We start from the raw sequence: 24,997 nt of genomic DNA on the forward strand, positions 1-24,997 counted from the left end.
ATACAGTATCATCGTGGTCACACTCACATTTGAGTCCATGCATTACTTCTGCATATCTATCTGTACTTATCATTTTCTCCTTACACGAGCATAATGAATGACACTGCGAACCACCATTCCCATAAAATGATACATTGTTTCAAAAATGACACGCTTTAACATACAACATCTATTCTACTTGACAAACTTTGCAAATTTCACAGATTGTCCATGACTCTTTCCATTGCCCATTCAACACTTTCAGGAGTAAATAAAGGGGTTCCGTCAGGATTTGATTTATGTATCTCTGATGGAACTTCTATCAACTTGATACCTGCAGCCTATAAGGTCGGAACAATGATCGTCAGCTCTTATTTCCTCCTCACCCAAGTTGCGTCACCAAACGCGGATCCTCAGATAACCTTGGACTCATCATTGACATCGGAAGGAAAAAGGACGTCTTCTCACTATGATAATATCTCGATCAATATCAACTTTTCCATTGCGCAGATAAACCACATGTGAAATTAGATCAGATGATTTCCAAATGGGTACAGGTGGATGGTGAATCAATTGGTTTTGATTTTGATTGTGATTGTGATTATTATCTTTGTTTTTGGTGGTTCGCTTCGGTTGATCATAATGTTTCAACATTGATAGTATAGTAAAAACGTATTCTGACGCTGTATAATCTGGTGTTTCTCTATCGTTTGATGAATTTACTATATAAACATCAAGTTAACAACGAGACACATATCAGCGATTATTTCGATGACAATGACCAAATTCTGAGAGATTGTGTCTGACATCATCTTATTCCTTTTCCATTGTCGATAAGAAGAGTTAGAATTTTCATTCACTTACATAACAAGACCTTCGCTTTTAGAGTTTGTGAACAAGCTATACTTGATGCTAAACCTTTTAAAGCCAAACAAGGTATTATAGAAGTCCATAATGAACCACATGAGTAAACTAGTAAATCTCTCTGATTGATTGATTCTGTGAATTCAGGATTGGGTTCGGGGTATATCTCCTAATAAATTGAACATCATTCAGTCAGCTTAATGGAGAATCTCATGTTGCCTCCTAAATAGCGTAGTTTGGCTATCACTGCACAGTACGACTTACTTGACCATACAAGTTTATATAAAATACTCTTTCTATTCTAGCTTCTAGTGGTGATTCTTCTTCACCTTTTCTATAACTTAAATTACCACCTCCACCGCCCCCTCCCCCTCCACCTGAGTTGCTATTACTATTTGACCAACCTTCTTCACCTTCATTGATCTGTCCAATAGAATCAAAACTTGCTCTTCTGGAAGTAGGTAGTGAAGCATCAGGAGTATCAAACGTTCTTGAGTCTCTCCTGAAATGATGCCTCAATTTTACGGGTAAAGGTGAAGCTGATTTATGAGAATGTGCTGTAGGCGGAGAAGTGGGTAAAGGCGTGAGAGGTATGGTGGGATGAGAAATCGTACACTGTCCCACGAGTGTTTTCGAGTTTGCCTTGTAGAGAATTTATCAGCTTGAGGGCTCTTACCGTGGTGGCATTGGATGAACTTACCAATTGAGCGGCTATCGTTACCGTTTCTTTTCAAAAAAAAATCATCAGTCAAAAGTTTCCCTTGACCAAAGTCCACTTACGATTTGTGTTGATAACAGGGATTACTTGAACACCATGCTATCGATCAGAGGAGCGTCAGCTTACATTAGACTCACCCAGCTTGTGTAAAAGGGGACTTGCATTTACTCCAGCAATAGATTTGAACAAGAATATTGCACTTGGTAAACTACCGAATAAATCTCTTGCACCAGTTAAGAAACCATTTCCTAAAGAGAAATTTCGGAAAGAAAACCTTTTATGTGCTCGTTTCAGACACAGCGTTTGGAAGTGTACCAGGAAAGCTACGAAATCACGACCGACTTGTTAGCAAAAGCGGTAACTTCTAGCTGTAGTGACAGTACGATGCGTTCGTATCGAGCTGGACTCACCGCGTATACACTCCTTCTTATCTTCACCTATACCATCCCATAAATCACTTCTACCTTCAACGATCTCATGCCATAATTCTCTCACTGACTTTTCAGTCGCCTCAGATGGGAATCGATATGCTAGTAGATTGTATATAGCTAATCTCTCATTTTCTTCCTTATTCGTTTGGTCCGGATTCGTAACAAGTGGTATCAGTCGAATGAGTCTGGATCCTAATGAGCATAATAGATGGGATATGAGGAGGAGACAAAGGGGGACACCAAAAAGACAGGTATCAGTTATCCAAATTCGGTCAAATGTAATCCGGCTATAAATCAGAGGTCCCCTCATATCGCATCGCAAAGAGGGAACTTACGGATATCACCAATACTAGGACCACCGAAACATCTCAATATCTCCGAGCTCGAACCACCATCGTCCGATACAGGTAAAACGAAAGAAGGTGAATGTCCAAATGCAGACGCTATCGAATTCGCTCCTGTACCACCTGATATGATCAGATAACTCTTGTTTGAGGTATGTTTCGGTTGCGAATTCGAATTCGAATTCGAAACTGGATCTGGATCTGGATCTGGGTTCGGACTAACGTTTATATTGGGTAAGTTATCGAATCTTGAAGGAGGTGATGTTATAATGGGGGAATCAACAAATACTGATCCAGCGGAATTTTGTCGTGTGATGAATGGTCCAGGAGATGGGGTCGGTATCGGATTTGCCATTGTCTGACTATATGTCAACACGTATTGGCGGAGTGACGATGTAGCTGAGAGGAGGGAAAAGCCAGTGATGGATTGCAGGGGTGGCTTTCAAGATGTGGGAGACACTTGGTCGGTCTTGAGGATAGGCAGATCGTCTAGGTATAGATCTGTCAAAGATCTACTCTGTCGTGAGAGGGTCCTACCGAAAATGACCGTATCACGGATATTTTCCGTTGCGAAAAGCGAAACCGGAATGAGCTTGTGAATGTAGGCCGGCAAGAGGTAAGAAAATAACGTCGTGCTGTAAGGAGTATCCGTGACAATCCCGCTCTTATATACAGCACAAGGGTATCTAAATATACACAACAGCGAGCATAGGACGCATGAGATGGACGAAGATGGGTAGTTCAAGAGATAGTTTCTATGTCGATGAATTATCAGTTCATGCAGTAAAACTCCCGGATTATTCGCTCGCGTGAACAGGGACCCAGAATGGGGGGCTCCACAGAGATATCTTTCTAATGTCAATGCCATTCCGATTACAAGTTTCATTAGGCGAGGAATTTGATCTTTGTAATGAATGAACCTCGCTCTTTTTGTAATGAGTCAGAAATGTGATGACGGGTATCTTTAACTGGGTTGTTTCATATTCAACCGCATGGCACCACCTTTCAACAGGGGGTATTCTTTGTCAACTTATACGCTCCCCATCTATCTTGCATTGCATTATTGGTTCTACCCCAAATCCCTTTTCTTTCCTTGACTTGACTGAATACGGTGTGCGTGAGTGAAGACGGGGTATCAGAGCACAATCCAAAATGCAACGAAAAGCTCTCAAACAGGTAAAGCCCCCTTCTCTCGCCATCATCCTTGATTCGTACAGTGCTGATCACATCCTGTGTCGTGTCGTGTTCAGCTGGGCAAAGTTACACAATGGACAAACGAAAAGGTATGTCAAGCTCATATTCGCCGTCTTCACCGCTTCTCATATACATGAACTGATCTGATTCGGTCTACTTTGATTAGGTATTCTCAGGAGAGAAGACTAATCTCTCGTCAGAGTTTACAGATTTCGAAAAAGAGATTGATGTTAGAAGGCTCGGTATTGAACGGTATGTACTATCTATCCAAATCAGCCGTCTTCTTGTGATGAGCTCTACAGAAAAAAGCTGATGGATCACCAACCAGATTACATGCAACGTCACTCCCATTCTATGGTCAACTCACAAAAGTGAAACCTACATCTGATCCTTATCCACCTCCTGGTTCAGGGAAAGATAAGATCACTTATACAGAAGCCTTGGGTTTGGTTATGATTGATTATGGCGATGAGATAGGTGAAGAATATGGTAAGCTCACAGTTTCTTTCCATCATTGTCAAGTAACACTGAGCTTACCACTTGTTTGTAATGTAATTAGGTGATGGATTATCGAAATACGGTAGAGCAAGATGTCGTCTTGCAGCTGTAAGTCATAGCTTCCGATGACGTCCTTGAACGCGATTTAATAGATGAACTAGGCCCAAGAAGATTTCAGTGCGAGGTTGGGTGATGGTTACATAGCTGGGATGGGTAAGACACTGCTTCCTTCTTAATCATATCGGAGCCTGACTTGAATGTACTCGCAGAGGCGGCCTTAGGAGCTGTCAACGACTATAAAGGATTAAGGAAAAAGCTCGATTCTCGAAGGTGAGTTGGGAAATCTTTTGATGTGCTTCACTATATTGACCACGTACAAAAAGACTGGCCCTCGACGCAGCTATTTCTAAAGCTCAGAATAGTAAGAAGGACCAATACGCTCTAGAAGAAGAAATAAATATTGCCAAAGCCAGATTGTGAGCTGCTGGAAGTCTAGAATCTAATATTAGCTCACTGACTTGTGGATGATACAGTGAGGAGGTTGAAGAAGAAACTCATCAGAGAATGATTGCTATTCAAGAGACCGAAGAGAGACAAATTAGCGATTTGAAAGATCTCTTAGAAGCTGAATTGGACTATCACAGTAAATGTCATGATATCCTGAACGACCTGAAAGGCTCTTGGGGAGGAAGGTAAGTCGATCGTTAACCAGTATGTGATGGGGGAGTAAGCTGACCTATCGGTGCAAACCTATCGCAGCGGAAGCCGATCTGTAACGACTCGTGCGCGATCAAACACCGCTACTTCATCTCGATCTTTAGGTCGAACCGCTGTCACACGATCACATACCTCCCGACATGGACTACCTCAATCTTCGGATGATGAAGGTGCCGTATCAGCCAATCGATCTAGATCACATAGCAATGCTTCAAGTACAGGTAAATCAAAAGAAAAGAAATCCATCTTACCTTCTTTCGGATCATTCGGAAAGAAATCAGTCCTTGGCGGTTCATCATCTCATAAGAAAAAGCCCTCATATGGGAAAGACAAATTCAACGATTCAAGAACTGCTTTACATTCAGAAGAGGAAGAAGAGGACGAAGATGACTATGGAGAGGACACATATGGTAGAGCAAGAAGTACATCCCAACTTTCAGCCTCAAGCTCACTTCGACAAGATTCATATAATCCACCTCCGGCTTTAAGAAGGGCCATGACATCTCCACCTACACCCACTGCTAGATATGCCGACCCCAATGCCAACTATGTCAAAGCTTTGTACGACTATCCCGGTTCTCAAAAAGACGAATTACCCCTTCGAGTGGGACTGGTCATTCGAGTCACGACTCAGGTTTCAGATGATTGGTGGATAGGTGAATGTGATGGACAAACCGGACTTTTCCCAAGGGCGTACACTGAGGAATATACTCCTTCACCTCAGACCGCCGTTCCTCCTCCTATGCCCGCTAGAAGAATGCTTCCTCCTACCTCGACGACCCCATCATCAACAGCAGGTCCAAGATCAATGCCCCCTCCACCAGGATCTACGCGTGTACCAGCACCACAACCTCATCTACCACCGTCGCCTGTGTTAGGATACGGAGAATCAGACCTTGATTCTGAACTGGAAGACACACACGGTTTCTCGGATACAGATCAAAACTTTACTGCTTCTTTAGCAGCTGAAGCTCGTCCAGTAGCCATTACAAGGGAAAGATCGAATACTATAGGTAAAAAAGCACCCCCTCCACCGCCATCACGAAGGTCACAATCTTCCAACAATCTATTATCAATTGGATCATTAGGTAATTCACCATCAATCGGAATAGGATCCAATACCCTTTCTCCACCTATACCTGCGTTTGGCAGAAATAGATCTGGAACTGCAACAGCATCATCGTCAGCAAAAGTGGCAAGTCCATTTGCAGGTTCGGAAGATGAAGAAGATGATCATCATGATGATGATCACGCATACAATGGGAACTCGAACGCGATATCTAGTAATGGGATAAGTCATGGACTCTCTTCGATGCATCTCGCTAAACAAGCGAGTGCAAGTGGAGACGAATCGATCCATGGACAATGTGGAATTTGTGGCTGTGAAGATTTCACTCAAAATGTCTTCAAGAGTAAAGGAACTTGTTCGACATGTTTCCATCCTCACTAGGTTTACCCATATATATTCTGCGGGATGAGGAACATTGGTAAACCTTCGCAGTAGAAGTGATTGGAGGATTCAGTAGCAGATGAACTTTCTTATACCACACGGAAGAAAGGGATACCAGGAGAGATGGATCAGTCGCACCAGTAGAGATATGCAAAGTGCGGGGGTCGTGTATCACATTCTGTACTATAAGTTAGGGCTTATTCGTAATTTGGATCTTGAAATGGTTTGCGAATGAAGCGGGGACAGCTTGTATAAAGGACAGTCTCAATTTTCTCACTCTGTATGAAATGCAATACATCACATGCATATTGCCGTGCCTCTTCATCCATTAGGTAATGCTTATCCCGGGGGGGGCCATTGGAGAAGTTGAGGGCATTTCAGGGAGGGGAAACAGTTACTCGAGTAATCACCTGAAGGAACCAAGTTTGTCGATCTACGCGGGAGTAGACGTTACCGATAATAAAACATGGAAACATCAAAATTACAGACAGACTTTTTGAAGAACTCTCATTCAGTCGTAACACTATCTTGAAAGTCGTCGAGCAAGCCTGTTGAAAGACAGGTAACTCAGCAGCCATCGCACAACCTCTTTACCTATTGTTTTAAGAATGAGAAGGGAATTCGCAATCAAAGGCTAAGCGTGTCAGATACGTCAAAGCACCAGATCGAACTCAGCATAAAAACCGGACAGAACGTATACCTGATACGACTCAATCATATCACAATAACTACTTTCTCTCTTCGATCTACATGGGAATTCAGTTATGAGAATGTACTACATATCATCTCTACTGTTCTTGGTACCCATTGCTTTCGCTCAAACATGTTCGAATTACGGTATATCATCGTCAGATTCGACATGTTTATGTCCACCTGGATTTAATGTCCCTTCATCAGATTGTGATCTCCCTATCTGTGGAGGTAATTTGTACGAGCCTGGAAATGCTGCTCCTGGAGGTACAGGTGGATATGGTAATGTCACTTCTTGTGAATGTACTCAAGGTTTTACTGGTCCGGGATGTACAGGTGAGTGTCATCTAGTATGATTTTCCCTCTATCCTACATTGTATCTCAAGCAGTAATATATACCTGATCTCCCATGATATAGTCTGTACTTCTTCATCAGCATGTTCGAATTCACTAAACAAATATCTTACTTCATCCAACTCAAATTCAAATTCGATTAATGCTTCACCTGGATTAAATACAACTATCACATGTTCTGATTCACCTGTCGTCTATTCTTCTTCCCAATTATCATGTTCTGTTATTCAAAGTACACTTCAAGCTCTTTTCCCCGGATCTTCAACAGCCACTATAACCAGATCCCTCAATACCTCGCTGACGCCAGGAAGTGAAAACACCTTGACTCAAGCTGGGTTGATAAGTGGGGATGGACAAGTTGGGATGGAATTATGGTATGAAGGTGTAGAACAATTCTACTGTAAAGCCTCAAGTTGTACTCAAAACGTACAATCTCCAATAGATCAAGATCCTAATAACAGTGCGACAAATTCAAGTACTTGGAATTGTCCAACAATGAATTGTACTTGTAGAACCAATACTTTATTCTGTGGAGGTGGAACTGTGAGTCATCCCTTTCCTCTCTTGAACTTGTCTTTCTCTCAGTTTATCTATCATAAACTACACAAGAGATGGGTTTATCATACTGATCTAATAATGATCATTGCCATACCACGCAGTCGCCATCCCAAAATCTTACAGGAGCTATCAATACACTTTCAGGTCCATTGACGATAGACTGCTCATCATCATCGAAAAGTTGTAATTTCAAACAATCCTTTCTGGTTGCTTTATTCGGTACCAACGGATTAGAATTATCTTCTTGTTCCTATGGTGAATGTGTTCAACAATACGTTATAGATCAAGCATTAGGAATCGCTACTGTCGTCTCTCCGAATAATGGATTAGGTGGTGGTGTAATCGCTGGATTGGCTGTAGTTGGAGTTATATTATTAGCTATAATAGGAACGGTTATTTGGGGTATCATAATGAGGAACAAAGCAAGAAGATTGTCAAATATCAATGCTACGAATGGAATCGTCCAGAATAAAGGTAAAGTCGGTATTGAATGGAAGGATATCACTTATCAAATTAAAACAAATTCAAATTCAAGTAATTGGTCTTGGACTAATATATACAACCATTTCAAAGGTACCAAATCCAGATCCAATTCCAACCCATCTTCAAGTAAAGAAATCGATGGATCTGGTGAGAAAGCTATAAGACCCATCGGTCCTGGTGGAAACAAGATAATCCTGAATGATTCGAGTGGATTTATAGAACCGGGTGGATTCGCTTGTATATTAGGTCCAAGTGGTGCTGGTAAATCCACTTTGGTAGATATCTTAGCTGGAAAAAGGAAGGAAGGAATACTTTGCGGTTCAGTCGGATTCACCAGAGAGGGAGGTAGTGAACATAGGGTCAAAGTGGGATATGTGGATCAAGTGAGTGATGATACAGAATAGCTTGTTCGGATGGGTCTCTCACCCTTTTCTGCTACATTCCCCTTCGATTTGAGTTTATGATTTCTCGGAAAAAAAATGGAAAAACTTTGACCATTGACCAATGATTTTTATCCTCTTAACAGGCCGACATACTTTCACCAACGTCAACAGTCCTAGAAACGTTAGTCTTCGCAGCTCAACTGCGTTTACCTGAATCCATCGCCTCAGCAGCTAAGACCGAAAGAGCACACACAGTACTTTCTCAGCTTCATCTGGATCATATAGCTTCTACCAGAATAGGTTCATCTGAGCATCGTGGTATATCAGGTGGAGAAGCTAGGAGAGTATCCATTGGAATCGAACTAGTTTCTTCGCCTGATATATTAGTACTTGACGAACCTACATCAGGATTAGATTCAGTTTCAGCTTCAAGATTAATTAGATTGCTGAAAGATCTATCTGAAAAAGGAACCACAATCATCGCTTCGATTCATCAACCTTCTTCTTCATTATATCAAGCTTTTGATACTGTCATCTTACTGAGTCAAGGTAATCAATTATACTTCGGTAAAGGTGGTATTGAACCCAAGACATTTTTCGAGAAGAAAGGTAAAAGATGTCCTGAAGGATATAACATCGCAGATTATCTATTAGAGATAGCGAGTGGAGAAAATACTTTGACCCCAGCCAACTCTGGTTCTGGCAGTGATGAAACGTTTTCAGCAAACAACCACGACGGTGATGATAGAATAACGACTATAAGATCTACTTCTATCGAAGGAAGTGATTCTCCATTAAATGAGAAGGCAATTACATATCCACCCACAGGTGTATTACTTTCTCCTGAAACGAATATGGGTGATGGAGGTAGAGGGGAAAAATCGTGGTACAAATGGCCCACAAATCACTGTGCGACTACTTTCTTGACTCAAGTAGAAATCCTAAGCGGAAGAGAATGGAGGAATCTCAAAAGGTGAGTAGGAAAGATTTTCTCTTTGTTAGCGAAATCTGTATATCATACTCTTTGCTGATTCTCACTTCTCGTCAATCTTTATCACCACGAAGAGATAAAACATTACTTGTGGCTCATATTCTTCTTTCGTGCATATTGGGTGTATTCGCGGGCGGACTATATTATAAAGTAGGAGTAACGATTGCAGGATTTCAAAACAGGGTTGGAAGTTTATTCTTCCTAGGTTCTTTGATTGCCTTTTCCTCCTTAAGGTGAGCTGTAACTCTCATTTCACGGTTGTGGAACAATAGCTCATTCAAGATATCAGTGCTTTATATAATTTGGTAGAAGTTCGAGGTTTGTTCTTGAGAGAAAGAGCAGGAGAATTTTATTCGTATGTATTTGTTTCCCATCCTTCACATTCCAATACTCGGGAATGGAACATCACGCTGATGGTAGTGGACAGACCGCAAGCATGGTTACTTTCACGAGTCATCTTCGACATCATCCCGCTGAGATTGATACCGACTATTGTAGTCAGGTGAGTCATTCGACGAGCGATAGTATTACAAGATTAGCTTACACTCTGTTTTTAGCATAATCGTCTATTTCAGTGAGCTGATATTCTCATGCGAACGTTGAGCGGATTCAGCTAACCAGTATTCTGACTTCTCAAGTGGTCGGTCTATCTCATGATGTTGCGCGATTCTTCAAATTCCTTTTGATAATAGTAGAATTCTCGATGGGAATGACGTTGTTTGTGAGTCTGCCCATGTAATCGTACCATTGAGGCTGACATGTCTGATCGCCTCGATAAAGAATTTCCTCTTAGCATGCTTATTCAGGAATGGAGGAGTTGCTATCCTTTTAAGCTCTTTATGCAATTTATTCTTGATGACTTATGCCGGGTAAGATCCACCTTTCCCTTTTTGGAAGTCATTAGAGCTGTACTATGGAGTGTGAGATCGAAAGACTCTGTCAGCTGATCGATCAACGTAACTAGGTTTTTCGTGAATATATCACAGATTCCACCTGTTTTAAGATGGTTGAGGTATTTCTCGACTTTAGGTTATACACTGGAAGCTTTAAGTGTGAATGAGATCGCAAGTGGATTACAGATTATTGTGAGTGCCTTCTTCTGTTCTGTGACCATATTCGACAATGTTCGATCATCAGAAGACAGGAGTGGCGCTGATGATATGAGGTCTCGTGATTGGTAGGATTCTTTAAATGGAGTCAAAGTCGAGATTGGTGCTCAAATCATCATGCAGACTTTATTCGGCTTCGGTATGGATAATTATTACAGGTGAGTTTATCATCATCATCTCATTTTCGTCAGTTAAGGAGGTTGATCGCTGATCAAATTGATATCAATAGGGATGTGTTGATTTTGTTCGCTTTCATAGCTGGATTTACATTATTATTAGTTTTCATAGTTGTTTACATACTCCGGGAAAGGCGATGATAGTTGTCAACATATAGTACTTTTTGGGTTAATAAGCTATTTGTCGTGGTGCATTTTGGATGCTCGCATGTTATGAATAATGTGCTAAGGCAGAGTCTATCTTATGCAGTTTACATCAATATATGATACTCTGATATTGAACCATGTTCAACATATAATTAAGCTAATAAACCATCAATGGATTTCCCATCTTCACCCCCTAAACCTCTTTCTTCTCTTTGATTCTCGTTCCATCCAATCCAGACAGTTTTAAGCTCTATTTTCTGTTGATTTGTCAAACCGTCTTTCTCTATTGATCTAGTTAAACCTCTAATAGCGTTTTCTTGAAATTCTACATCTCCTTCATCCCCTCTTTCCTTATCTTCTTTCAAGTTGTTCAACAGAGTTGATAATACACCTTCTCTCTTTAATCCATCTACCAGACTTTCCTGCTGTATTTGACCATCAGACCCAGATGAAGAACTAGCTGCTGCGGCTGCAGCTGTTTCTTTCATTTTTTCTTCCAATAGATTTCTAACTTCATTTGGAATTTCACCTTCGTACTTCTCTCCAGATTGCATGACCAATGTCCCTATCAGGAATGACATCTTCTTCCTTACGTTCTTATCTGTATCATTCAATCCTTTGGATAAAACGGAATACCCCGTTGATGAATCTGAGCTTGAGGTGGGGGATTGATATTTCGTGGATAAAGCCGAAGAAGCTAATGGCCAATGTTTCAATGCTGCTGAGATTGCATAAGTGGCTTTCGCTCGAACTGAAGGAGAAGTTGAAGATGTAAAGGTTGACAATAACAATGGGAAAGCTTGATTGATATATAACTGAAATAGAAGAACAAAGGTTTTAATCAGCTGTCAACGTCTGATATGGTCCATAGTAAATTGTGATGTGTTTTTTCTTTTCCAAGTATACGTATACGATACAGAGATACTCACAGCAGCTTGAGCTTTCAAGTTATTTTGAACGGCAGTTCCTATTATCCAACATGAATTTGAAACTATTTCGTCTTCTTTAGAGTTTAATAAAGCTAATAAAGGTTCCCATAATTTCAATATTGGCATATTATTTGCGTTATCTATTAATTCGATCAACTGCGCGGGATCATAACAAGAGATATAAGTCAGCTTCATGGTGATCTCAAACTTGGAATGAATCAGGATCAAAATAGTAGTAATTTCAAGTTGGAAAAAATGAGATGATTATCGAATTAAAACTTACCATCTCGAAATCATCTAAAGCTTCCACTCTTTGTTCCAGAGGATTACTCTCGTCAATCGCAAAAGCCATTTTCTCTTTCATGATTATGCTATCACTTTTACCAAGGATCAAATCTAACATTTCGGTAGTCAAATCATCTCGTTTGGCCACTGATCCTGAGCCTGATCCTGAGCCGGAGCCGGAGCCCGGGGTAGGTAAAGGTAAAGGTATCGAATCACCAATAGGTGTTCCTGGACCTGGAGTGGATGCAGGTGATAAATCAGGTGGAGCACTGTCTGATGAATGAAGTACAGCCCGTGAAGCAGCACCAGCACCAGCACCAGCACCAGCACCAGAAGAAGAAGAAGCGGTTGATCCAGCTGGATTATATCGGATGGTCAATCCCCCTTCAGAAGAAGATGTCTGTTCGCCTTCACCTTCAGCGGGAGTTGATGAAGGTAATGTCGAATTGGCTATGGACCATCGTAGTAGTTCGTTCAAATCTGGCATCTTGATTGGTATTCTGTGTTACTATCGATTTGTCTCTGTAAGTTGTTATGACAAAAGTAAGAATGTTACGATGTGTTGGATCGAATACAGAAGCAAAGATCACCAGTTGACTTTTTGAACTTTTCATGATTGAATAACCGACGGAAACTCACAGAAACGGGTGGCAAATTCGAGATTACATATGCGGGATCAAATAGTCAAGAAAGGCCACGTGACAACCTTTGTGCTGATGTGGCATTCACTCCGTGTGATAGTTACGTAAGTGATCCCATCCGAGCTTTGGAAAGTGATGAATTAAGTTGAGAATGTTAAGAATGCCCACAAAGAAAGATTCAAGAGACCAGATTAGTAGATTCATGATCTGTTAAGATAAAGTCATCGTCCCTAATAGTCATTCGTTGAGGTCACCTTTAGTGCACTGTAACTACAGTATAGTCAATACTTGAAAATGGCCGATCCACCAACACCTGGACCGTCGAACACGGCTTTCCCATCTGCGATCTCACAATCACGACCCACTGCTCCAGATACATTTCATCCTGTTCCCATACCGAAAGAACAGAAAAATGTATCTGGAAAAGTGCCTACACCACCTCATCAGGAGGACGGTGAAGGCGAAGGTCCTTCAACATATGATTATACGGAAAACGCTCCTCAAGCAGTAGTGGATGCTATAGCTAATGAACGTGAACGGGAAAGGAAAGAAGGTCCTCAGGAAATGATGGTTGGTAGTTGGACAAGTTGGGCAGGGGGTGAACATGGTATGTCCTGTCCTTTTATATTTATCATTTGGATCATCGGAAGACCACCTCCTGTCATTGAGACGTGCGTATGCTAAGATACGAGTCCTTTGTTAATCAGACGGCGGAATCATACCTTCATCAATCACAAGAACGCATATGGCCGGATCAAGAAGAGCCTCAATAGCTTCACGTTCATCTTTCAACTATGGTAGACCTTCCGGTTCCTTCCGTCGACAAAACTCATCCCAAGTGGACTTGCTTCAATCCCCTAGTTCTGGGGTCTTCATGATTGATTCCGAAGATGAAGATCATTCTACCGGACAGAGGATGGGTAGATCACACAGCAAAAGGCAAACTAGAAGTCATAGTCGTGCTCAATCGAATCAAGTGCAAGCTCAAGATGATTCATCAAATGGGTATTTCACCTATAGACCTGATGATAATCATGTACAATCGCCTGCTGAATTCGAGGGTGATCATGAGTCAGTTCCGATGAGTCCAGCCAAACCGTCCACTGCATTGGGTAGAATAGCTTCGTATATTGGATTCTCACGGAATGAAGTCCAAGATGAAGAAGCTGGACTAGATCGTCACGGCAGATCATATTCACACTCAAGATCAAGAAGAGGATCAGATGCTTCAGATCGTGGCTCATTACATAGATCAAGATCAGCTTCAAGAAGTGACGAAGATGATTGGTACGGAGATGAAGATGATGATGATGAATCATACGTTTCAGAAAGAGATGGTGAAGAAGGTTATACTTCATCTTTAGCTGATGATACTTCCTTACCACCCCAATCTCGTCCACATTCACCTTCAATGCCTCTAGTCCCATCTGCAACAGATGGTATATTTGGTGAACCAAATTCAAGACCATTTGACATGATAGAACCAAAGGATTTCGTTAGTGTAGCAGTACCCTCGAGACAGACTATAGTACTGCCTGATGAAGATTTATCTATACGGTTTACCTCTTATAGAACAGATCCATTCAGGAATGCTATCTGGTGGGCAGGTTGTATCATCACATTTGGAGCTTTGGGTTTATTGGGTAGATGGATACCCAAGATATGGGTCAACTTCTTGGGAAAAGAAGTTGCTTTCGATGAAGCGAAGCATGGTAGTTGGCTTGTCGTAGAGGTATGTCATACCGAAGGTACACTTTTGCCCTGCTAACGTGTTCATCAGACACCATACGGCGACTTACACATTATACCGCTAGAGATCATTCCTTATCCTTATCCCTTGTCGACAGTATTCCCTCAACATGTATCTGCTGCCGGGGGACCTCCAACAGCAGGGTCGTCTACCGCACCTTCCCTTCGAGGACAGAACGGCTCACCAAATCCAAATCATGCTTTGAACGGCGAATCCGCTGGTGGAGTAGGAGGAGCTAAAGATTTGTTACCCGATTTAGAACCTGGAAAAACAACTTGGGAAGAGACAATGGGTTTCTTGAAGATAATGGAATATCGTTATACCAAATTCGCGCTTGATCCGGCTACAGGTAGATGGGCTATGATTAGAGATTGGAGAGATCCTAAATGGACTTCTGCTCGATCCGTAGCTCACGGATTAGAAAGACCTATCAGAGAACAAAGAATGGTCTTGATGGGAGATAACATCATTGATATCGCCTCAAAATCGATTTTCGGTTTACTCATTGATGAGGTGAGCTGTAAACATGTCTCTGTCGGGAAGTGCGAAACTGATGACAATCGCTGTTTAGGTTCTTCATCCATTCTACGTTTTCCAAATAGCGTCTATCGTTCTTTGGTCCCTTGATGATTACTACTACTACGCTTTCGCAATCGCTTTGATATCCATAACATCAATCTTATCCACTTTGATCGAAACCAAACGGACCATTGAACGAATGAGGGAGATGTCTAGATTCCACACCGATGTTCGAGTATTAGTGGATGGAGAATGGACAATAATGGATTGCGCGAAATTGGTACCCGGAGATATATTCGATGCTTCAGATCCAAATTTACCAGTCTTCCCATGTGACGCTATCCTACTATCTGGAGATGCAATCGTCAACGAATCAATGTTGACAGGTGAATCTGTACCCGTCAGTAAGATACCAGTCAAGGATGAAGCTTTAAGGATAATGTCAAGAGAAAGTAAACAAGGATCTTCAGAGATTAATGGTGATTTAGCTAAACACTATTTGTTCTCTGGTACCAAAATAATTAGAGTAAGGGCTGGGGCAAGACCTCCTTGGGCACCAAAATCTGAAGAAGCAATCGCTTTGGCTATGGTGACTAGAACAGGATTTAATACTACCAAAGGTGCCTTGGTAAGATCTATGTTATTCCCAAAACCTATGGGATTCAAATTTTAGTGAGTTATAGCCACGTTGTCATAGCTCGACAAAGGGGAAATCAGCTAATACCTGTCATAGTCGAGATTCTATGAACTTCATTGGTGTCCTAACGATCATTGCGGGTTTGGGTTTTGCTGTTTCAGCTGTACAATTTATTCGTATCGGAGTGAGTCAGCTGATATGCATCTCTCATCTGGCTTCGGCTGATCATTGAATTCGGCCTTCCATAGATCCATTGGCATACTATCGCCCTCCGAGCTCTGGATCTCATTACTATCGTAGTACCTCCTGCGCTCCCAGCAACTCTGACCATTGGAACTACATTTGCTATTGAAAGACTGCGGAAAAGTGGAATATTCTGTATTTCTCCCAATAGGGTGAATATAGGAGGTAAAGTCAATGTGGTATGTTTCGATAAGACAGGTACATTGACAGAAGACGGATTAGATGTCCTGGGAGTACGGACCATCGACAGACAGGATCAGAGATTTTCGGAATTGCATTCTGAAATTCAAGACGTTCCAACCGAAGGTGGATCAAACGGTAAAACACCTTTATTATACGCTTTAGCAACTTGTCACGCCCTCAAATTGATTGATGGCGAAGTGATCGGTGATCCATTAGATATCAAAATGTTCGAATATACAGGTTGGACTTTGGATGAAGGTCAATCAAGACCTATAACTTCTTCGTCTTCGTCTAAGAATGTCTCATCTCATTCTACTCCCAAGAACAATACCGAGAATGTGGGTAGTATGTCAAAACCTCAAAGTCTTATTCAAACTGTTGTGAGACCACCAGGATCCGATAGATGGAAAATCGAAGATGTGATGAAATCTGGTAATAAAGTGAGTATCAAACCATGATGACGTTTCCCTGGGATCATCTCGAGATTGCAACTGATGATAAGTTAATGACTCGAAATCCCGCAGCACGCTCACTTCCTCGAGCTTGGTGTGATCAGAACATACGATTTTGTGTCAGCTTTACGTAGAATGAGTGTTATCGTCAAGCGATTAAAATCAAATAGTATGGAAGTATATGTTAAGGGTGCTCCAGAAGTAATGCCTGATATTTGCGATCCGTCAACGTGTAAGCTGGTTTATTGTCACTTCAGTATAGATAACAGCCTGACGACATGCATAGTCCCCCTCGATTACGATGATATGCTCTCATACTATACTCGCAACGGTTTCAGAGTTATTGCAATCGCTGGTAAATCTATAGAAGGCCTAACTTGGCTCAAAGCTCAGAGAATGAGACGGTAAGCTGTAATTTCTTCTCCACGTCATGGACCTGGCTGACATTTCTTGTAGTGAGGTGGCAGAGTCAGACTTACAATTCCTTGGTTTCATCGTGTTCGAAAACAAGCTCAAACCTAATACCGCACCCAATATTCATACCTTACGAGCAGCCCATTTAGCTTGTCGAATGGTAACAGGTGATAATGTCAGAACCGCTATCTCAGTAGCCCGGGAATGTGGTCTAGTATCGCATTCGGCAAGTGTATACATCCCAACTTTCATTCAAGGTACTGGAACCTCTGAAGGTGCAAGACTCGATTGGTCTTCGGTCGATGACGAGAGACATAAATTGGATGATTATACTTTGAAACCTGTCGTAACTCAAATGGGAGTTACAATGGACGGTCAAGATCCTGAGTCTCATGATTATCAATTAGCTCTGACTGGTGATGTCTTCAAATGGATGTTGGAATTTGCAGAATTTGAAACCATGGAAAGGGTGAGTGACCTTTCTTTTCTTCTTTGTGATCATACCCTTATCGCCTTGAACCCTTACGCGTCATGTGCTTGAACTGATGGATTTGCGTCCTGCAGATGTTGGTCAAAGGCGTTATCTTCGCTCGGATGTCCCCGGACGAAAAGGCAGAACTTGTCGAACGGCTTCAAGCACTGGGATATACAGTAGCATTCTGTGGTGATGGAGCGAACGATTGTGGTGCTCTCAAAGCTGCAGATGTCGGAGTATCTTTATCTGAAGCAGAAGCAAGTGTAGCCGCACCGTTTACTTCTAGGATACCCGATATTGGTTGCATGGTCGAGATCATCAAAGAAGGAAGAGCGGCTTTAGTGACCAGTTTCAGTTGTTTCAAGTATATGTAAGTTAACCGGTACGAGGTATCACATCAATGATATACTGTGAAGCTAATCAATCGGTCTGGCGATAGGGCACTTTACTCCATGATTCAATTTACCACTGTCACGTTGCTTTATTCATTTGCTTCCAGTTTGGGAGATTTCCAGTATGTCGCTCTGAGGATTCCTCTATATGGGTAGTGTCACTGATGCCATACATAATATAGATTCCTCTATATCGATCTCTTTGTCATCATTCCAATTGCTGTCGCTAGTAAGTATAGCTTCATCGTCACATTTCGATCTCGGATAGTAAGCTGACTTCTGTTTAGTGGGTCGAACATTACCCTACCCGAAAATCCATATCAAGCGACCAACAGCAAGTCTCGTATCAAGAAAAGTATTGATCAGTATCATTGGTCAAATCGTGCTTAATTCCGCTGTGCAAATCCTCGTTTTTGTTTGGGTTAGAAGACAACCTTGGTGAGTCAGAAACATGTTTGCCATCTGGCCAATGCAGTTGACTGATGACTTCCTTGTATGATAGGTATACTGCACCGGACACGAACGTCGATAAACTAGAAACCTTCAATTACGAGAATTCAGCTCTATTCCTAGTCTCATGTTTCCAATATATCTTGGTCGCTGGAGTGTTTAGTGTAGGACCACCTTATAGAAAACCTTTATACACTAATCGTGAGTTTGCAATTTTGCATCTCATCCTTTTCGCCTCTTCAGGGCCATCCGAGGTTTTGGTGTGGAATTCAAAGTTTGACGTTTACGGGATGGACGCAATGCTAACCAAAGCACCCGTAATGTAGCTTCACTCGTAATCTGTCTTCTTGGTTTAGGAGCATTCTCGACTTACGTTTTACTATCACCTGCTCAACCTATAGCGTTGATATTGGATATAATTCAACTACCACTCCAATTCAAATTCGAACTCTTAGTCATCGCAGTCATCAATATAGCCGCCGCGTTTGGGTTTGAGAAATTCGGTGAGAAACCTATCGGTAGAATGATAGTAGCAATTAAGAGATGGAGAGGAAGAAAGAGAGGAAGAGGTTATAGGGCTATCGAAAGGGAAGTTAGGTAATCATCTTTTCCTCCAATTACGTGAGAAGGTGTATCTCAGGAAAGAGCGATTTGCCGCGTATCAATCACAAAATGAACCTTCCTGATCTTGAAGCTAGAAAGAAAACAATAACAGAAAGCGTACAACATGATATTACAGTATACTGAACGGTTCAAGAAAAATAGCATATGAGACATATCACATATTTTAGATTATAGTATGTAGAGGGAAAAGAACTGTATCGATTTAATGGATGTATTCACGGATATCATTTTCTTGATTTACCAGTAGATGATACGCATGAAGCATGGAGTGTGGAGTGATGCGCTGACCCAATACCAACCTTGGGGATAATGATTATATCTGTCTCAATCATTTCGAACTGTGTACAGTATGTGAAAGGCTGAATTCGTATTTTTCGAGTAAGTCACTGGGCAGGTCATGCGGGCGTATCATCCTTTGGAGTCTGGGGATATCCTTTGACGAGGGGATGATTGATCACATCCTCTGTTCAGTGCTGAAAAACAAAGGGATGCGTTCAAAGGGATATGTCATACTATTCACGAATTGCTCCTTTCATTCTTCTCAGCCGATTGAGGACTAGCACCACCGGAGGGTATTTAGTATTAACGGTATCTCGTGGAGGCCGTTATGAGTGTTACATGAGGATAGCTATGTATGTGCACTTACTTGTATTGATGACCCGTCCTTTTTGGTTTTTGTAACCATCATTTACTATTGATACTATACTCAATAAAGAACTAGCAAATTGACTGTGGGGGACAGCCGACAAGATTATTCAGTGACAATCAACATTTACGTCTTGCACTGGTATACTGTAGTATATCGAGAATTGAGATCATGTGAGTTCAGTCTGTGGTCAACATGTTCAAGATACGAAACCCGAGCTAATCGATCATGCATGTTTTGTCCTCACTCTATTGGACATTGATAATTGGTAGGCCAGATAAGTACACAATAGACGACTCCCAATGGTCTACTTCATCTTTGACGATTTCAGAAGGATGGAATATGCTTCGTCTGAATGGTTCTAACGAATATATAAATCAAGATCAATTAGAAGAATATCAGTCTATATTAGACAATTTCTGGAATGGTTCTATAAGTTGGACTGAACAAGTGAATTCTTGGACTGAACTGACTTTTATCGGTGAGTCATGTTTCCCCCGTCTTTTACAACGTATACTTCAGAATTCGATTGGCGGAATCCACAAGTCGCTACCGTAGGCTGATACCTTCAATATCAACGTTACTGTGAACAGGAACGGATATTTGGTTATATGGAATCTCAGGTCCATCTTACGGTAAAACACAAGCTATAATAGATGATCAGAGTCAAGGGGAATACGATCAATATCAAAATGAAATCGATCATCATCGTTTACTATACGAGAAACACGATTTACGAGATCAAGAACACAAGCTGAGATTGATAAATGTCCAACAAGGTAGGAGGATGGCATTTGATTATGCTATAATACAAAGTGATGTGATATCTGAGTGAGTCAGCCAAATTTCCTGTGCTGAATACGACTGTAGTCATGACTGAAAGTACCAGTTTACAGTGATGACAATAATGACAGTGAATCAACAGATGCCATGCAACTGATACCAGAGGCAAATTCACAGCCCTCATCAGCAACTCAGACCATCTCTGAAACAACTGACGTATCAACAGAAAGCTCATCCTCAACTGAACCAACGATTACTGAACCTGCGTTAGCTGCAGCTCAAATCACTCCATCCCACTCATCGTCAATCCAATCACTTCCTCAACCGCTAAATACGACTTCCTCAATAACGAATTCCAATACCTCCAATCTCAACGATACATCTTCACCTCAAACTCAGGCTCAAGCAGAAGCTCAAGCCGTGGCTTCTTCAGCGGCGCTAGCAGCTCTTCTACCAACTCAGTATTCTGCATCTCAGCTGTCTACCCTCAAAGTGCCATATCAATTTCACTGGAACCCGGCGGCGTATTTCGTGGTGATATTCTCTTCATTTGTACTTGTCCTTTTCCTACTGTTCATCACTCATATGATATTGAGATATTGGTTGAAAAGATCAGGTCGGATAAATGATGGACCACAAGGAGATTATACGTCAGGTCGCAATAAAAGACACAGTCCACTGTTGGATGCTCTTCATGGAAGAAGGATTGGAAGTCCGATGAATCCTCTGAAAAATGGGAACGCCAATGGATCAATAAGTGATGAGGCAGAAGACGTCACGAACGGATGGTAGTCGCCCTTTCGCAGCGCCTTCAAACTCGGACTCTGGCTGAGCATATCGTCTCTATTAGGCTTCAGTTATTTGAGTTTATAATATAAGTCCTGGTGACAACATTTGATGTACATTCGGCACGGTCTCAGTGCTCTATCAGCCTATGAAAGTAAAATGCATGTTTTACGTAGAGTCGTAACATTATCGTGTCTTGTCGATGTGTTCTTGCACACGCTCATCAGATGAGTTGAGCCGTCGCTAGAGTTAGTACATCTCAGCATAAACACTAGTCGTTCAAGTGAGTCAGAGCTAATCACCCCTTACTAATCAATACCTCTCTCCAGCCACTGTCAATTTCCAGTCAAGCCCACCTTCTCCGCAATGGCTTCATTGAATCCTGCCTGTACCGTCCAAATTTTAAAATAACATTAGCCACCTTCCTGGTAAGAGAGAATCCGTAGTTTCGTCTCACGGTAACAACCTGTCCAAACACGTTCTCGAATGCTTCTCGTCTCTCTTCATCATCTATCTCTGTGACCAGGCGATTTAGATTTCCATATTTTGAAAGAGCGTACCATGCACGGAAGGTGTTAAGCCCAAAATGAGTATTCAGCGTTTGCAGATCTGTCTCCTGTTATGACAAAGCTATCTCATCAGTCACCTTTTAGTTTCTTCCAACATGCCACAAGTCCGATCCTACATACCAAAGGCTCAATATGGAACCAGTATCGAGGACCAAAAATGTCTTTATAAGCTTTCTTATCTTTCTTTCGTACCCCTTTCCCTTCTTCATCCAGTAGTGACTGTAAAGCTCTGACCAGATATTCAGCCCCATCATACGCAAACACCAATTCTACCTTTCCTCGGGGGCCATTCCAGTTCTTGAAGATGGTATGTATATCCCTCTTAAGTCCATCAAGTCCCTGTTTCACTTCCCGATTCAGTGGATCGACATTCAATTTCGCGTCGAGAGATCGCTCCGAAGCCGAAAAGGAGATGGTCTCGAAGACCACGATGACACGGTCGAAATGCTTTGAAGCGTCTGTGAGAGCAGTTGCCAAAAACGAACGATGACCCGATATGAAAGCGAGCTCTTGAAGAATCAGAGATGTGGAAGGTGATATGATTATGTCCGTGGAATTCATCCTCTCGATTCGTTCGATCAACTCGAAACCTTCTCTGCGCAGAGTACGGACTAATGGGATATTCTGGAGAACAGGCATTGCTACCAAGATAGGCAATGGGTTCTGCTGCCTTGATTGAGACCTATCGTTGGCCGTAGAATACCATTCTGGGTTCCGGATTGCTGGATCAGCAGTCCAATCTTTCTTGACTTCAGGTAAAGGGATGATCTGTTTCCGAAGGACAGGGTCAGATTTGGACGCCTTTATCAAGTCGGGTTTCTGCTTCAGATCGAGGAAGCCATCAAGTGTGAAAGGGTTAGGGCATTTCAATGAGGAGGATACAGCGCTTTGCAGATTCATGAAGTCATCCGATAAGCGATTCTTCAACACGTCCTCCAGTGACAAGCCAATGGTATCATCCTTGAGGCTCTGCCGCACTCTTTTGAATGGTAAATTGGTGCTTGGCTCAGGGGTATACTGGCGCTTCGGAGTGTAATGGTGACTTTGAGATTCGGGCACACCATAGGCATCATTGACCGTCACAGCCGCGATCGTGGGGCCATAGCTTGTCCCGAATGATCTGGGGTTAGGATCATCGTTATCCAGCGGCCGAAATTGGTAAGAAACCTCTTCATCCTCTGGCCGCCAAAAGTCAATTGGTGGTTGGACGGGTATAGCTTCAGGGGACCGCTGCCAATCTCGTGATTCGTCGAAAGGCTCCCATTCGTCAACAATTTCGCCAGTTGGTGTATCAGTTGGCGATCTCAACCGATCCCATTCATCGAGATCAAGCTTCTCATGTAAAGACTCATTCACAGGGTATTGCACGAAAGCATGTTCTTCTTCGGTGGGATGTCGCTCATGAAATGCCGGCGCATTGGAATATGCTCGAAAAGCGTCTTCGGCGGAATCATACCATTGTCCAGCTCCTATTTGGGGGTCAAAGGGAAGTTCGTAGTAATTATTCGGGAGTTGGTTTACATAGTGCTGGTGTTCCTCGTAGGATTGCTGGTAACCATTGATCTCGGATTCGCCTCCAGAATGGCTGTTTTCGGCCTGCCAGGGAAGCTCGGTTTGAGTGGGTTCATCGTTATTGTCGAGAGCTTGCCGATTGTCATAATGAATTGAGTTATCAGTGTGGCCTGTATCCCGTTCTATGTTCCACCACAATTGTGATTCAGCACAAAGATGCAACGCTGAAATGGCATGCACAACATACCGTATTGATCCACATCTTCTGGCCTGAAGTCTTCTTCCATGTAGCTGCAGTTCTCCTGCTCCATTTCTTGAAGGTCTTCCGCGATAACCTGGGTCTGATGGTTTTGATGAGCACTATCATATGCTTCCTGAGCCTTGATAGGAAGTGTGTATGGCAGGAAGTCTTTTTTGTTAGTCTGTCGAGCGAGCTCCTGTCATTGCCCGGTATCAGCGTATACAGGTATGTTTTTAGCGATATCATGGTTCCAGCATCTCACTTCGAACATCTCCCTAGAGTCCTGATCCCATTTTGTCAAGGTCGGATGCTCCTTCAACTCGCACTTGTTTAGTTGTAGAAATGGAGTCCTAGCTGCTGTCCGCTTTTGATGAAGGTTGCGGACATCGTTTATCGTCTGTGATGTGTAGGTTGGTCGTAGTTTTCTGATGATAGAGCGAAGGTTCAGGATCAGACAAATGGTAGAACCACGCCAATTAAGATGAAGTGGAGCTTACAGAGCATCCGTCTCATTCACTTTCTTCGGTTCTGGTATCTCGTTCGGAAGGGTATGCCAAATCAGGCGGGACATTTTGCCATTGATTTGATTGAAGGTACTAGGCAAGGCTTTCTTCCCTTTAGTCAGATCATGCGTCTTCTTGATGGCGCGTATAGTAAGTATGGTTTCTTTTGGGCGCATGTTGAAGGAGAAAGGGCTTCCTGTGTGGGAATACTATCACAATCAGTTATCATGGAAGTTACAGGAAAGAAGGTAGAAGAAGAAGATCTGTGGAATACCTATGGGCGTAGACAGCAATTGCTCGGCAGGAGATCTGTGCATAGCGTTTTTACGCTTCTTGGCTACATCCACCATAAAGTCTTTGCAGCTCTCAGGAATCTCAAGAACCTTAGGATATAGTTTATATGGATCGAGATTCCCAGTGGCGGAGTTCAGGGATTCTCGAGATGGGATGGAAGGATCACCACCATTTGAATCAGGAATCGTTGGGTGAGTAGAAAGATCAAATGGTTTGATGTCAGACAAGATCTGATATGAATGTCTTGATCAGCTTTGTTGTTCACTTCGTACCGTATAAGACGGCAAAAGAAGAAGAGGAGGAGAGAAGCAAAAGAACCTTACCTCTTTCGTTTGCCGCTCCGTCCAGACCATATAATCATCACCCGGTTCTTTCGAATGTCTCAGATAATCCGTAGCCGGATGAGGGATACGATTGACGTCTTCGAGAGCAAAGTTCATCTTGCGAGATGGCAGTATGATCGCAAAGATACAACAATCAATCGCCAATCTGCATCATGAGGTGGGAAGCAAAGGAATGTAATCGAAGTGAGTGGACATCTCTTGTCTTTGAGTGCGGAAAGAATGAAAAGGGGGGGGGAGTC

The 24,997-nt window shown here is 42.3% G+C and overlaps 7 protein-coding genes across 7 annotated transcripts; 4 read left to right on the top strand and 3 right to left on the bottom strand.

Moving 5' to 3' along the window:
• Positions 1-197: 197 nt before the first annotated feature.
• On the bottom strand, positions 198-2,691 carry IL334_004782 (uncharacterized protein; the record flags this gene model as incomplete). Its single annotated transcript, XM_062936497.1, has 9 exons — positions 198-320; positions 448-701; positions 844-1,012; positions 1,108-1,485; positions 1,544-1,569; positions 1,624-1,660; positions 1,724-1,884; positions 1,972-2,184; positions 2,328-2,691. The coding sequence occupies 9 exons, from the start codon at positions 2,689-2,691 to the stop codon at positions 198-200; spliced, it is 1,725 nt and encodes a 574-aa protein (XP_062792548.1).
• Positions 2,692-3,488: 797 nt separating this feature from the next.
• IL334_004783 (uncharacterized protein) lies at positions 3,489-6,195 on the top strand (the record flags this gene model as incomplete). The annotated part of the gene is made up of 10 exons (XM_062936498.1): positions 3,489-3,512; positions 3,587-3,619; positions 3,697-3,782; positions 3,859-4,019; positions 4,090-4,136; positions 4,190-4,241; positions 4,298-4,358; positions 4,412-4,504; positions 4,562-4,720; positions 4,788-6,195. The coding sequence occupies 10 exons, from the start codon at positions 3,489-3,491 to the stop codon at positions 6,193-6,195; spliced, it is 2,124 nt and encodes a 707-aa protein (XP_062792549.1).
• A 770-nt stretch (positions 6,196-6,965) lies between these two features.
• Positions 6,966-11,080, top strand: IL334_004784 (uncharacterized protein; the record flags this gene model as incomplete). Its single annotated transcript, XM_062936499.1, has 13 exons — positions 6,966-7,221; positions 7,304-7,782; positions 7,899-8,663; positions 8,807-9,636; positions 9,729-9,887; positions 9,944-10,009; positions 10,082-10,156; positions 10,212-10,228; positions 10,293-10,375; positions 10,435-10,523; positions 10,619-10,739; positions 10,836-10,921; positions 10,993-11,080. 13 exons carry the CDS (start codon positions 6,966-6,968, stop codon positions 11,078-11,080), a joined length of 3,114 nt encoding a protein of 1,037 aa, XP_062792550.1.
• A 158-nt stretch (positions 11,081-11,238) lies between these two features.
• Positions 11,239-12,787, bottom strand: IL334_004785 (uncharacterized protein; the record flags this gene model as incomplete). Its single annotated transcript, XM_062936500.1, has 3 exons — positions 11,239-11,901; positions 12,016-12,171; positions 12,299-12,787. The coding sequence occupies 3 exons, from the start codon at positions 12,785-12,787 to the stop codon at positions 11,239-11,241; spliced, it is 1,308 nt and encodes a 435-aa protein (XP_062792551.1).
• Positions 12,788-13,235: 448 nt separating this feature from the next.
• On the top strand, positions 13,236-19,057 carry IL334_004786 (uncharacterized protein; the record flags this gene model as incomplete). Its single annotated transcript, XM_062936501.1, has 15 exons — positions 13,236-13,548; positions 13,649-14,673; positions 14,722-15,204; positions 15,263-15,882; positions 15,944-16,031; positions 16,096-16,713; positions 16,798-16,957; positions 17,012-17,129; positions 17,182-17,608; positions 17,704-17,984; positions 18,054-18,128; positions 18,189-18,235; positions 18,294-18,444; positions 18,509-18,657; positions 18,783-19,057. The coding sequence occupies 15 exons, from the start codon at positions 13,236-13,238 to the stop codon at positions 19,055-19,057; spliced, it is 4,830 nt and encodes a 1,609-aa protein (XP_062792552.1).
• Positions 19,058-20,068: 1,011 nt separating this feature from the next.
• Positions 20,069-21,301, top strand: IL334_004787 (uncharacterized protein; the record flags this gene model as incomplete). Its single annotated transcript, XM_062936502.1, has 3 exons — positions 20,069-20,207; positions 20,320-20,557; positions 20,623-21,301. The coding sequence occupies 3 exons, from the start codon at positions 20,069-20,071 to the stop codon at positions 21,299-21,301; spliced, it is 1,056 nt and encodes a 351-aa protein (XP_062792553.1).
• Positions 21,302-21,630: 329 nt separating this feature from the next.
• On the bottom strand, positions 21,631-24,854 carry IL334_004788 (uncharacterized protein; the record flags this gene model as incomplete). The annotated part of the gene is made up of 8 exons (XM_062936503.1): positions 21,631-21,681; positions 21,753-21,911; positions 21,985-23,558; positions 23,624-23,813; positions 23,880-24,042; positions 24,115-24,316; positions 24,395-24,644; positions 24,738-24,854. 8 exons carry the CDS (start codon positions 24,852-24,854, stop codon positions 21,631-21,633), a joined length of 2,706 nt encoding a protein of 901 aa, XP_062792554.1.
• Positions 24,855-24,997: the final 143 nt, after the last annotated feature.

Source organism: Kwoniella shivajii, chromosome 6, assembly GCF_035658355.1.
Source record: "Kwoniella shivajii chromosome 6, complete sequence".
NCBI lineage: Eukaryota > Fungi > Basidiomycota > Tremellomycetes > Tremellales > Cryptococcaceae > Kwoniella > Kwoniella shivajii.